Here is a 12,327-nt window from a genome sequence, read left to right on the forward strand (position 1 = left end):
TTATTGATCAATTCTATTCCTTTTTTCAATTCATCCATCTGATGTTCCTCTTCTTCGTTTCTTTTTTTATATTTCAGACTTATATATGTTTTTACATCTTCATTATATTTCATATTCTTAGCATGATTTAGCTCCCGACATTTGAACTTGAAATCTTTCAATCGGCTTTTAAGCAAATCCCACAGTTCTATCTCAGAACTTACCAGAGCTCTTAATTGCAATATTTTTTTAATTTCACATTTTAGTTCTTGTATTAGCGATAGATTCCTCAAACACGCCGTATTTAATTTCCAATAACTTTTAGGATAGTCAAGACCACACTGCATTGTAGCTTTAACAATCATATGATCAGATAGATCAGTCATATAGGTATCATAATTAAGGGCGCGTATTGAAGAGGAAATATAGATCCTATCTATTCTAGTTTGGACATTTGTGTCAAATCTAGTAAAATGAATCTTTGTGGGATGTAGTATTCTATAAAGATCTCTAAGGGAAGCATCTGTGCAAACTTGCGCTAGAAATTTACCTTCACGATTGATCTTAAAAGGCGTTGTAGCAACTCTATCACTTTCTTCCGTTACAATATTAAAATCGCCACATATTATTAAATTAAAACCCACTTCCAAAAGCTGCTTCATTTTTTTTAACAGCCTCATTTTCTTTGTCCTTTCAGGTGCAGTATAAACATTAATGATCCGCATCTTCTGTCCATGATAAAAACAGTCAACTAAAAGAAGTCTTCCAGGAATAATGTCTCTTCTTTTAATTATGTTCACATTTGAGTCATTAAAGAAAATACCAACTCCATCTGCTTTATCCTCCCCGATTGAAACTATAGAGTGCCCTGGACACCACATTTGAGTTAGGGCAGATATATCATTATCACTTTTCAGTCTCATTTCTTGTAGACAGAGGATATCATAATTTAGCTTTAATAAATAATCAACTTTCTTTTTTCTGTTTCTTTCTGACTGTAAGCCTCTAATATTCCAGGTTAGTATTCTGAGGAGACTTATATTCGAGATTAGTGTAAAGCAAGTTACTTACGACGGGCTGGGTCGGACGTCTTTCCGTTTCTCCCTACTATAGGAGGCCACAGAGACACTCCTCTTTCTGCATACACTAGGGGAGTCATTAATCAGCTCACCCATTGCAGGGTGATCCTTATCGGAAAAAACTGCCCACCATAGCTCTGCTTCCGTCTGATCATCATCATAGCTTACTGCAATATTTCCCGTTGGCATTTCCCCAGGAGATCCTTCGCTCTCACTCGCGCTTTCATAGCTCTCAGATGTGATGTCCTCATCGCTTTCGTCGTCATTTCCTTCCTTGTTGGCATCATTCTCACTGACAATCTCTGATGACATTGAGTTGGATCCATTTGTATCCCGTGTGTCTACTTGCTCCTCCTCACAACCTTCCTCGCTTTCCTGCTGTTCTAAGTGTAGATCCAGATGCTCCTCTTCCTCCGGTACAGCCGGTTCAGTAGGTCCTTCTGTTGTGATGGTTGCATTTTGTTCAGTCGGAGGAGGCACTTGAGACCCAGGTTCTGGAAGGTTTCCTGATTGTACTGGAAGCATTTGTTCTTCTGCTGGAGCTTGAGACATAATCGAATGGACCTCATTAGAGTGCTCTAGAGTTCCTGCTGTCTGCTGTAGACCAGATGTCTCAAAAGCAGAAAGAGATTGATGTTGATTCTTAGCCATATTTGCATATGATCTCGGACATTTGAAAAAAGTATGCCCTTTCTGACCACAAAGAGAGCATTCACTTTCATTTTGACGTTTTAGCTTTATGTCCCAGATTTCCGCATTTCCAGCACTTGATCGTGGGACATTCTTTAACTTGGTGATCGGAAGCCTGGCAAATAAAGCATCTAGTCGCTTGACCGGGATAGATAACTTGACCATTGTACGGGCCCAGGGAGATGGAATTGGGGATTTGGATGAAATGTCCATCTTCATCCCTCCGAAGGCGAACTTTAAACTTCCGAACCCCATACCACAGGCCGAATGTGTCCACCGGCTTCATAGGCGGATGTAACACCTCACAATATCTTTTCAAATATAATTCGATGTCATGATCAGGAATTCTTCCTGTCCAAAATTTGACCACAAGGGTGGTCATTTCAATTTGAAGAGATGATTCTACCGTCCACTCTTTCCATTTTGGTTGGCTAGAGTTTGAAAGAACAATCTCCATGAAACGTCGAAGAGGAGCTTCCTGGAAAAAACACAGTTCGAAGTCCCTTCTGTTTGGGAGGGAGATGAAAGAATAAATGTCACGAGGATTTACCCAAGAGGACTGAAAAAGCAATTCCTCCGCAACAAAATCCCTAGTGGGAAGTTCTCCTTCGCCAACATATTTCAATCTGACCCATAAGTTGCCAAACTTGGAGGCATAGGGTGCAGGTGTATAAGGCGGCATGATAGACTGTGACACTGGGCACAATAGGAGCAGAAGGGAAGGGATAAACTCAGGCGTTGCCACCCTTGCCCCTTCCACTCATAGTTACAGGTCTTTCTTTGAACGATCAAAGTTGAGTTAACCTTAACCTTTCCCCCTCCCCGTAATAACCCAAATTGGCTTTATGTCTAACCCTAATTTTAATTTTGTTTAAAAGATATTGTTATATTTTCCCCTAATTAATTTTATAAAGTACAATCTTAAAATATATCAATTTCATTTAAAAGTGTTAAACTAATAGAACTAAATTCATTATTATAATCTCAAAGAATAAATATTAACTTATACACCTGAATATTAAATAAGCATTAACAATGATAAATTCCTCGCAGCAGGAATCAATTCCCCTAACCCTAAAAACAAACATATAATAAAAATACACCTCCATAAAAACAATAAAAGGACAATCACACACTTTCATCTTTCTGCCTATTACACTTTTAACTATTTAAATTTTCAGCTTTTTCCTTTTAAACAAGTTTAAAGTGAAACAATACAAAACACTGCAAACCACAGCCAATTAAATATAAATTAAAATATGAAAACAAAAAGAAGATGCATATTCTCTGTCATATGGGCCTGCATGAATAAACTTTCTGAATCCTTGGCTTGTGTAGCCATAAAAGCTTAACACTGCGCCTAGCATCCTGGAGCACTTCTGTTGTCTTTTGTACGTGTTTTGGAGTTTGTACATGCTTCTGGGTTTTTACGTGCTTCTGGATTTGTATGTGCTTCGGGGTTTGTACGTGCTATGGAGTTTTTACATGTTTTGGTGTTTGTACGTGCTTTGTCTCTAGGGGCCACCGTAAATATACTTTTATTTATTCACTCCACATAAAATGTAATAAATAAATCATATAATACAAAAACCAACTATTTACATTTCAGCTTTTATTTAAATTTCCATCTTTTTCCTTTTAAACAAATTTAAAGTGAAACAACATAAAACACTGCAAACCACAGCGCAATTAAATATAAATTAAAATATGAAAACAAAAAGAAGTTGCATATTCTCTGTCATATGGGCCTGCATGAATAAACTTTCTGAATCCTTTATCATCCGCAACTGAAAATAGTTGTGGATGATTACTATACCTTTCTAATAAGAGGGTGAGAGAAAGGGGGGGAAAAAACCCACGGCTCACATCGTTCACTTCAAAGATCCGGATCTAGGAGCCGTTTCGTTCTCGAACGACACATCACTAAGAGAGAGCTTATTTTGCTTTCGACAGCCAAACGGTGCACATCTCCAGGAGCCAGCCATTGTTTTGACAGCGCTTTTATTTTATTTTATTTTATTTCGTGCCTCACAGGCCTGATGAAGACCTTTTAAGGTTGAAACGTTGCCTGAGGCACGTTTGAATTTTTTTTGAACCGAAGTAGACGGATTTTTGTTTTTAAGCCTCTGTGCTCTCTTTTAGTTGTTTAAGCCCCTTTTGGATTATTCCTTTCAGTTTGAAAACATTTCATTCATTTTTTCAGTTCTTTTTACATTTCATAATATCATTTAATTTTTTTAAACAAAAAGCCGAATAGACGTTTTTTGTTATCAGGGGGTCTTCAGGCCTTTGTGCTCTCTTTTAGTTGTTTAAGCCCCTTTTGGGTTTCATGTTTAGTTTTAAAAAAAGGAACTTCATCAACTCTTTTTGTCCCTGCTTTAATAGCCCTGAACCTCCTGCCAGAGAGTAAAAGCTCAAACAGGGATGGGCCTGGGTGAGCTGGGTCCTTGATCATGTTTTTTGCCTTTGTTGTTCCTTGGGCAGCTGTGACAACCCTCTGAAGGGCCTACTTTTCTGCTGTGGTGCATCTGGAGATGTGATGTAGACGCAGCAGTGCCCTCTTTGTCACCTCTGTAGTGTTGGCACGCCGGATAAAGAACAGAATATGTAGAAAATATAATAATGAAAAAAAAACTAAAATATTAACGCGCTGGGTCAACGCCCACGGATCATGACAGTTATCTTCGGGTTTTATTCCGAGTTGTGTTTCCTTCTCAGGATGATTCTAATCAGTCTTGTTGTTCCTCCATTTGTGTCACCACACTGCGCAGTTTATCCAGCAGCACTGCACAGGAGAAAATATCAAAACTGTAATAATGAACAGAAACTTCAGTCTCACCGTGACAGTAAACACATGTAATCAGTCACAGAGTAACTGAAATCACCTCCAGCTGATGGCCTCTGGAAGCCGTCGTAGGCCCGGCACTCGTTGATCAGCTGTCCCAGTTCTGCAGGACAGTCATCAGGAAGCTGCTCTCGATACTTCTCTTTACACACCTTCTGATAAATTTCTTCATCTGAAAAACCTACGAGACATTTGAAGACACGTCAGGAGGAGAAGTCGATGGAGAGGACTCCAAATCTTAGTTTAAATCTTCAGTGAGTGTAGTTTAGATACAAACCTTCAAAAGGATTCTTACAGGTTACAATTTCCCACAGGATGATTCCAAAACTGAAACAAGTTCAAAAGGAAATGTTATCATTTTACAAACCACAGCAGGTTTGAAATTAGTGACTGAGACCATGAGCTCATCAGTAAAGTGTTCTGAGATCAGCCAGGAGCTGTTTTCACATAAACCCCCAACCAGAGGAGTCTCGCTCTGATGGCACATGTAAGTCGCTTCTACATCCGCTTCACTTTTCAGACCCACAAGCTACGTCCATCTTTTAGAAAGCTTATGAATGAGGGCCTTTGAGCACACCTCTGTGGAGCGACAGCCGTGGGGTCTCACCTGTACATCTCCCACTCTTTGCAGTAGCTGAAGCTGGCGTTGTGGAGCTTCTCAGGACAGTAGTAGCACAGCGACCTCATGGCTCTGTCCTCCGTCTGCCTTTTCAGAGACGTCTCTGTTTTCGACAGCCTGAAACCTCCCAGCTGGAAACAACAACCAAACGGTCATATGAAGCAAATATGTTCAGCCGCAAGAAATCCCAGCATGCATTGCCTTCAGTACCTTGACGGTGTAGTCTTTAGTCACCAGGAACTTGCTGCTGTTGATGGACCCGTGAACCTTCCATTTTTCTTCTGTGTTGTGCAGTCTAAGATACGACAGGTAAACTCACGAACATGAATCTATGAACGACACGGTCACTGTGAAGCTGCTCAACTCTAAAGAAGATGCAATGATTTGCAGATCTCATAAACGCAGACTTTACTCACAGTAGAACTCAGAAAACATTTCAAAGGTTTCAGCTGAGAAACTTTACAATGCAAAGAAAAAGTATTGGCTCATTTTGAACTTGAGGGCAGGAACATATCTCCTAAAAAGTTGGACCGTGTTTCCTGCTGTGTAGAATTCTCTCTTCTTTTAACAACAGCCTGAAACTTTCTGTGAACCGAGGACAGAAGCTGCCGTGCTTCTGGGAGAGGAACACTCCCGGGTCTCCTTCGTTCTGGTTTTGGTTTCAGGATGCTCCAGATGTTCTCAGCTGGTAGGCCGCTTCACCACCTGCACTCTTCTACTGAGAAGCCGTGCTGGTGGAACGGATGCAGTCTGTGGTTCAGCATCATCCTGCAGAAATATAAAGGCCTTCCCTGGACGGAGCATATGTTGCTCTAAAGCCTGTATATACCTTTCAGCACTGATGGAGCCTCTCCAGATGTGCCAGCTGCCAGTTTCCTTGATACAATCCCCAACCCATCAGAGACGCAGGCTTTGAACGAAGCACTGATAACGAGCGGGCTGGTCCCTCGCCTCTTCATTAACCCGATTAGGTGCAAATTGTTCCTCCATCTTTTCCTCGTAGCACCACTTACTCTTCCAGCCTCCAACTTTTTCTATGTGCTATTGTAAATAAAATAACTCTGACCCTGATGAGATCTGCAGATCATTGCATTCTGTCTTCATTTACATTTTACACAGGGTCCCAACTTGTTTGGAGTTTAGGTTGGAATCTGTAATAAAGCAGACACACTGACCGATAGAGTCCTCGTGCTGCATCCAAACACATGTGAGCTTTCCTGATCCAGGTCAGAGTGTAGTCAGAATCCAGAACCTGGCGAAGACTTCCTTTCTCACAGTACTCCATGATGATGAAGAACTGAGGGTGGGGTCCTACAGGCAGGCACAAGGACAAGTTATTACAGGTTTGTCACTGAGTGTATTTATCTGTGATGTTTTCACGTATTTATATCTGGGGATAGCGTGTAACAGACACTCTGGTCCACCGTGAGGATCCCCCCCCCCCGACGTGGACACACATGCTTCAGTTGCAGTACCAGCAGGGGGAGATAATATACAGTGGCTTGCAAAAGTATTCGGCCCCCTTGAACTTTTCCACATTTTGTCACATTACAGCCACAAACATTAATCAATTTTATTGGAATTCCAGGTGAAAGACCAATACAAAGTGGTGTACACGTGAGAAGTGGATCGAAAATCATACATGATTCCAAACATTTTTTACAAATAAATAACTGCAAAGTGGGGTGTGCGTAATTATTCAGCCCCCTGAGTCAATACTTTGTAGAACCACCTTTTGCTGCAGTTACAGCTGCCAGTCTTTTAGGGTATGTCTCTACCAGCTTTGCACATCTACAGACTGAAATTCTTGCCCATTCTTCTTTGCAAAACAGCTCCAGCTCAGTCAGATTAGATGGACAGCGTTTGTCAACAGCAGGTTTCAGATCTTGCCACAGATTCTCGATTGGATTTAGACACCAGACAGGTCAGGGATAAAGTTATTGAGAAATTTAAAGCTGGCTTGGGCTACAAAAAGATTTCTCAAGCCTTGAACATCCCACGGAGCACTGTTCAAGTGATCATTCAGAAATGGAAGGAGTATGGCACAACTGTAAACCTACCAAGACAAGGCCGTCCACCTAAACTCACAGGCCGAACAAGGAGAGCGCTGATCAGAAATGCAGCCAAGAGGCCCATGGTGACTCTGGACGAGCTGCAGAGGTCTACAGCTCAGGTGGGGGAATCTGTCCATAGGACAACTATTAGTCGTGCACTGCATAAAGTTGGCCTTTATGGAAGAGTGGCAAGAAGAAAGCCATTGTTAACAGGAAACCATAAGAAGTCCCGTTTGCAGTTTGCCACAAGTCATGTGGGGGACACGGCAAACATGTGGAAGAAGGTGCTCTGGTCAGATGAGACCAAAATGGAACTTTTTGGCCAAAATGCAAAACGCTATGTGTGGCGGAAAACTACCACTGCACATCACTCTGAACACACCATCCCCACTGTCAAATATGGTGGTGGCAGCATCATGCTCTGGGGGTGCTTCTCTTCAGCAGGGACAGGGAAGCTGGTCAGAGTTGATGGGAAGATGGATGGAGCCAAATACAGGGCAATCTTGGAAGAAAACCTCTGGGAGTCTGCAAAAGACTTGAGACTGGGGCGGAGGTTCACCTTCCAGCAGGACAACGACCCTGAACATAAAGCCAGGGCAACAATGGAATGGTTTAAAACAAAACATATCCATGTGTTAGAATGGCCCAGTCAAAGTCCAGATCTAAATCCAATCGAGAATCTGTGGCAAGATCTGAAAACTGCTGTTCACAAACGCTGTCCATCTAATCTGACTGAGCTGGAGCTGTTTTGCAAAGAAGAATGGGCAAGGATTTCAGTCTGTAGATGTGCAAAGCTGGTAGAGACATACCCTAAAAGACTGGCAGCTGTAATTGCAGCAAAAGGTGGTTCTACAAAGTATTGACTCAGGGGGCTGAATAATTACGCACACCCCACTTTGCAGTTATTTATTTGTAAAAAATGTTTGGAATCATGTATGATTTTCGTTCCACTTCTCACGTGTACACCACTTTGTGTTGGTCTTTCACCTGGAATTCCAATAAAATTGATTAATGTTTGTGGCTGTAATGTGACAAAATGTGGGAAAGTTCAAGGGGGCCGAATACTTTTGCAAGCCACTGTATTTAAAGCCAAGAAATCACTGGTGACCAAGCAAGCTATGAAGTCCATTCCTTCTGTGCCAGGTACGACTGAGCCAGGTGGCTGATATGTATTTACTTGTAAATGTGTTAGTATTGTCTATTAGTTCCTGTTTTAATTTTAGGGTTTGCCCCTCGTGTGGATTTCTGTTTTCATCTGTCCTTTTTACTTTTTTGAACCCTCCTTATCTACGTGTAAAGTGATGAACTTGATGACGCTCCCGTTTTAATGCGCTGCAGTTCTTTTTTCAGGTTTGGCTCAAATACAAGTGCTCGTTCAAAAAAATATGCACCTCTGTGTTATTCACACGCTTTGGTCCGCTCACCGTTCTCATCCTGGATGCAGATTCCAAACATTCGCAGGATGTTGGGTGACTCAAACTGCTTCATGGTGTCGACTTCCTTGTTGAAAATAGACTTCACGTCTCTGGATGTGGAGAAAATGTTTGATGGCAGTGAATACAGCAGGACACAGAGAGCACTGGGAGCCTGAGCTGGAACAGCATATATGTGAGTGTGTGTGTTATTTTCTAATGGGAAGGACCATTTTCCTGTGTTTCATCCCAGTATGGAGCTGAACTGTGGTACAGACCGTGCACTGGTGTTCATGGGGTTGATGTATCTCTTGATGGCCACTGGGAATCCCTGATATTCTCCTTTGTAGAGCTCGGAGCTCGCTGTTGTCTTGAAGGGCTTTTTGGGATGTTCATACTTCAGTTCATCTGGTTTAATCTGTCGCACAGCCACGCTGCTGAAACTGGGCTTATTCACTGTGAACAAAAAAGATAAAGACTCCAATTATAAATCCCACTTTCTGAAAATAAGATGTGTGGTTTGTCAGTAAGTCACCATTCACAGACTTGTTTATGACACGACTCTCCGCAGGACCGCTCAGCGATGTCGTACTCACACATCTGCACCACTTTGTCCAGCTGACTCAGTATGGTGTTGGTTTTCTCCTGCTGCTCTTTCATGTAGTCCATTAGCACTGATGAACAGAGAGAAACACAAACTCTGAGTCTGCTCCAAACGCTTCAACAGGATTTATTATAAGTGTGGAAACACTGAGAGGAACAGAATCAGCTTTGGTGAACAAGGATCAAGACACTAAAGAGCTCTGCTTGAACGTCTCTAAAGACAAATTCAGTTTCTCCTCACATTTGGTCATCTCCGTGTCGTCCTCCTTCCCGTCCATTTCGTCTTCTTTCTCTCTCTGTTTAAACACCTCGTACAGCATCTTCCTCTGCTCTGATTGCAGAGCTACACACAGGACCTGGTAGGCATCGTTGAGCCGCTCGCTCACCGTATCAAACTCGTCTCCGTGGCTGCTCGATTTCAGGATGCGCTCCACCAAGTTGGCTGCAGTGTATTTTTCAATTAGCTTCTGTGCTGAATCCAGAGTTAGGATCAGCTCCCCGAGGGCTTTCTCTACCTGTGGAGAGAACTCTGTGATGGACTTCACCACATCCTCGAAGGCTTTGACTCGGACCGAAATCCGCTGGCAGCGCTTTTTGTTGGCCTTCACCTTTTTAGCCAGTTTGTAGATGTTTGTGGCAGCGGAAAAGAAGGGCTTTACCGTTTCCATGATGAGCTGAAGAGACAGAGAGGACAGTTTATACCAGGAAATGCAACAAATCAAAACACATCCATCAATGCTTTCCCCCTCAGGAGGGGTCCTACTGAACTCAACTGGCTTCTTTTACTGTGAAAGAGTTGTGTCTCTACTCTGAGCTGCTCCCAAATGACAGAGCTCCTCACCCACTTAGTCCTGCAGACCCCTCACCAACCCATCACTCAGTCTCCTGCTCCACTCTCCCCTCACTTGTGAATAGGAGAGATACTTTTGAGTCAAACTCCAACGTAGCTGAAACCCTGGGATCAAAGCCAGCAACTATGACGATATTACATGGTGTGTAACAAAGTAGGTAGGTTTTTAGTCTTTCCTCTCACGTCTCAGTAAGATACTCAGTTTGTTCCTCCTTCATCTTTGGCATCACACCTTCATGTCTTTGCAGCTACCTCTCAAGGACAAATCAAGACCTTAGATTACGCTCCAGTGTTGATCCACACACAAAAATCACACAGATTTGCCTCTTGTGGACTCGCTACATCATGAATTTACCTGTAAATTTATAGGCTACTGCAGAAATGTCATTATATCCCAGGTTTCTGTGGCCTGTAAGCCTGGGTATTTTTACCTTTTAAAAATGTAATTATTTTTGTGATAAAATAAGCATTTTATAGTCTAAAAAACTAATAACAGGGACATATTAAGGTTTATAAGAGTGTGGAGAGGGTTTTTATGGCTTACAAATAATAAAATAAACATATGGTTTCTACGCGATGGATTTTCACCTATGGCGGGGTCCCAGAGGTTTTATGTGTAATGTGTTTACTTGATAAATAGAGTTTAGTGAACAGGATTTACAAAGGGGTTATAAAGAAATGACCTTTTTTACAATGACTGCGTTATTTCACCTACATTATAACCACCCTGGTTCTTTTTGGCAGATTAAAATATCTTTACAGAACTATTGTTAGACTTGCTGCAGTTTCTGCGGCCCTCTTGGCCAGGTCTCTCTTAAGAAAGACATTTTTAATGTCAGTGAGACTTTACAGACTTTAACTGGATAAATAAACACATTTAAAGGTTACTTTGCCAAACACTAATTGCAGCGTCTGCCTTGTTGTGACAGGAATAATGTTTGGAGCTCAGATGAACTGATATCATTCATGAGGGATACATTCAGAGCTCAACTGGTAATGTGGCATACCGGGAACCTAACAGCATCCCATTGGTTCATTTTCATTACTGACACTGGATTGCCCAATGAAATCTCTTAATGTGACAGACCCCTCCCCTACCTTCGCTGTGCACTCACTCGCAAAGGAAGTGGCGAAAAGATGGAGCTGGTAATTTGAGAGAAAACAATAGAAACTAAAAATAGATGCTGAGAATGTTTGGAATGAACGACAGGTTAGCGGCCGTTAGCTGCTGCACCGCGATCAGCAGTAAAAGCAACAACCAGTAACAGCTGGTAACAGCAGGCTGTACCTGCAGCTGTGGAGAGGTGAGGAAGAGACGAGGAAGGTGAAATTTACGTGGTGAGGAAACAGACGCAGGGACATGATTAGGAAAGGAGAGATTCAAGGATTGAGGTAAAATGAATGGCAGCTTTGACCCAACAACATCTGTGCCAACCTGCTCAAACCTGCCGCAGCATCTGTGAGCAAACAGAGTGAAGTGTATAAAACAGAGTCAGGAGTCAAACCCTCAACTTTCAGCTCCACAGGCGAGCAGCGTTAAAACGTCAGCATGCAGCTGCTGGTTTGTTACGTCACCATGTGCCACCTGGAGCAAAAACACCAGCGCGGATTTTTTTTGTCCCAGTTCAGCTCTGAATGCATCGCATATTATAGGCCAACAAGCTATTTTCTGCGGTTTAAATACGGACAAACGCTTTTTCACCAAACACGTGTTTTCTCGCTTTGTGCTAAATCTTTCCTCTGTTTCACTGAGAGATGCTGAAACAAACAAACAACAAAAGAGTAACTCCGCCATAATCCGGGGAGTACTGTTCAAAAATAGACCAGCAAAGAGCAGAAAATGCAGAAAGACTGTTTACCTCTGAGATAAAGTTGCTCTTCTTCACAGGAGTGTGCTGTCAGAGCACCACAAGAAAATGAAAGTAGCTCCTGCTTCCTGTTTATGTCTCCCAGCTAAGCGACCCTGCGCTCTGTTTAACACGCCTGCATGAGTCACTATGTCCCAGAAGCAGCACACTGCACAGCTACACCCGAGCCACACACTTAAAAGTCTTCATGAAAAGACACCAGAGGGATTTCTATTTTTACTATTAAACAAAATGACCTTAACAGACAAAAAGCTTTTTAATTTCATGCAAACCTCTAGCCTGCCCCGAGGAGTCACTTGAGTTAAGTAGAGGATACTCAGGGCTGCCT

General features: G+C 42.2%; 1 protein-coding gene across 1 annotated transcript; it reads right to left on the reverse strand.

Moving 5' to 3' along the window:
- Positions 1-3,509: 3,509 nt before the first annotated feature.
- Positions 3,510-12,131, reverse strand: LOC116315093 (mixed lineage kinase domain-like protein). Its single transcript, XM_031733261.2, has 11 exons — positions 11,991-12,131; positions 9,523-9,955; positions 9,275-9,352; positions 8,957-9,134; positions 8,691-8,791; positions 6,388-6,523; positions 5,423-5,507; positions 5,201-5,343; positions 4,871-4,920; positions 4,634-4,774; positions 3,510-4,533 (listed from the first exon to the last, which is right to left on the reverse strand). Exons 2-11 carry the CDS (start codon positions 9,947-9,949, stop codon positions 4,478-4,480), a joined length of 1,395 nt encoding a protein of 464 aa, XP_031589121.2. The 5' UTR covers positions 9,950-9,955; positions 11,991-12,131; the 3' UTR covers positions 3,510-4,477.
- Between the last annotated feature and the right edge of the window lie 196 nt (positions 12,132-12,327).

Source organism: Oreochromis aureus, linkage group 7, assembly GCF_013358895.1.
Source record: "Oreochromis aureus strain Israel breed Guangdong linkage group 7, ZZ_aureus, whole genome shotgun sequence".
In the NCBI taxonomy this organism is placed as follows: Eukaryota; Metazoa; Chordata; class Actinopteri; order Cichliformes; family Cichlidae; genus Oreochromis; species Oreochromis aureus.

Coding starts and splice junctions, on each gene's coding strand:
- LOC116315093 (XM_031733261.2), bottom strand. CDS start 9,949: ATGGAAACGGTAAAGCCCTTCTTTTCCGCTGCCACAAACATCTACAAA. Junction 4,921..5,200: donor AAAGAGTGGGAGATGTACAG/GTGAGACCCCAC, acceptor AACTTGTTTCAG/TTTTGGAATCATCCTGTGGG. Junction 4,775..4,870: donor CTGTAAGAATCCTTTTGAAG/GTTTGTATCTAA, acceptor AATGTCTCGTAG/GTTTTTCAGATGAAGAAATT.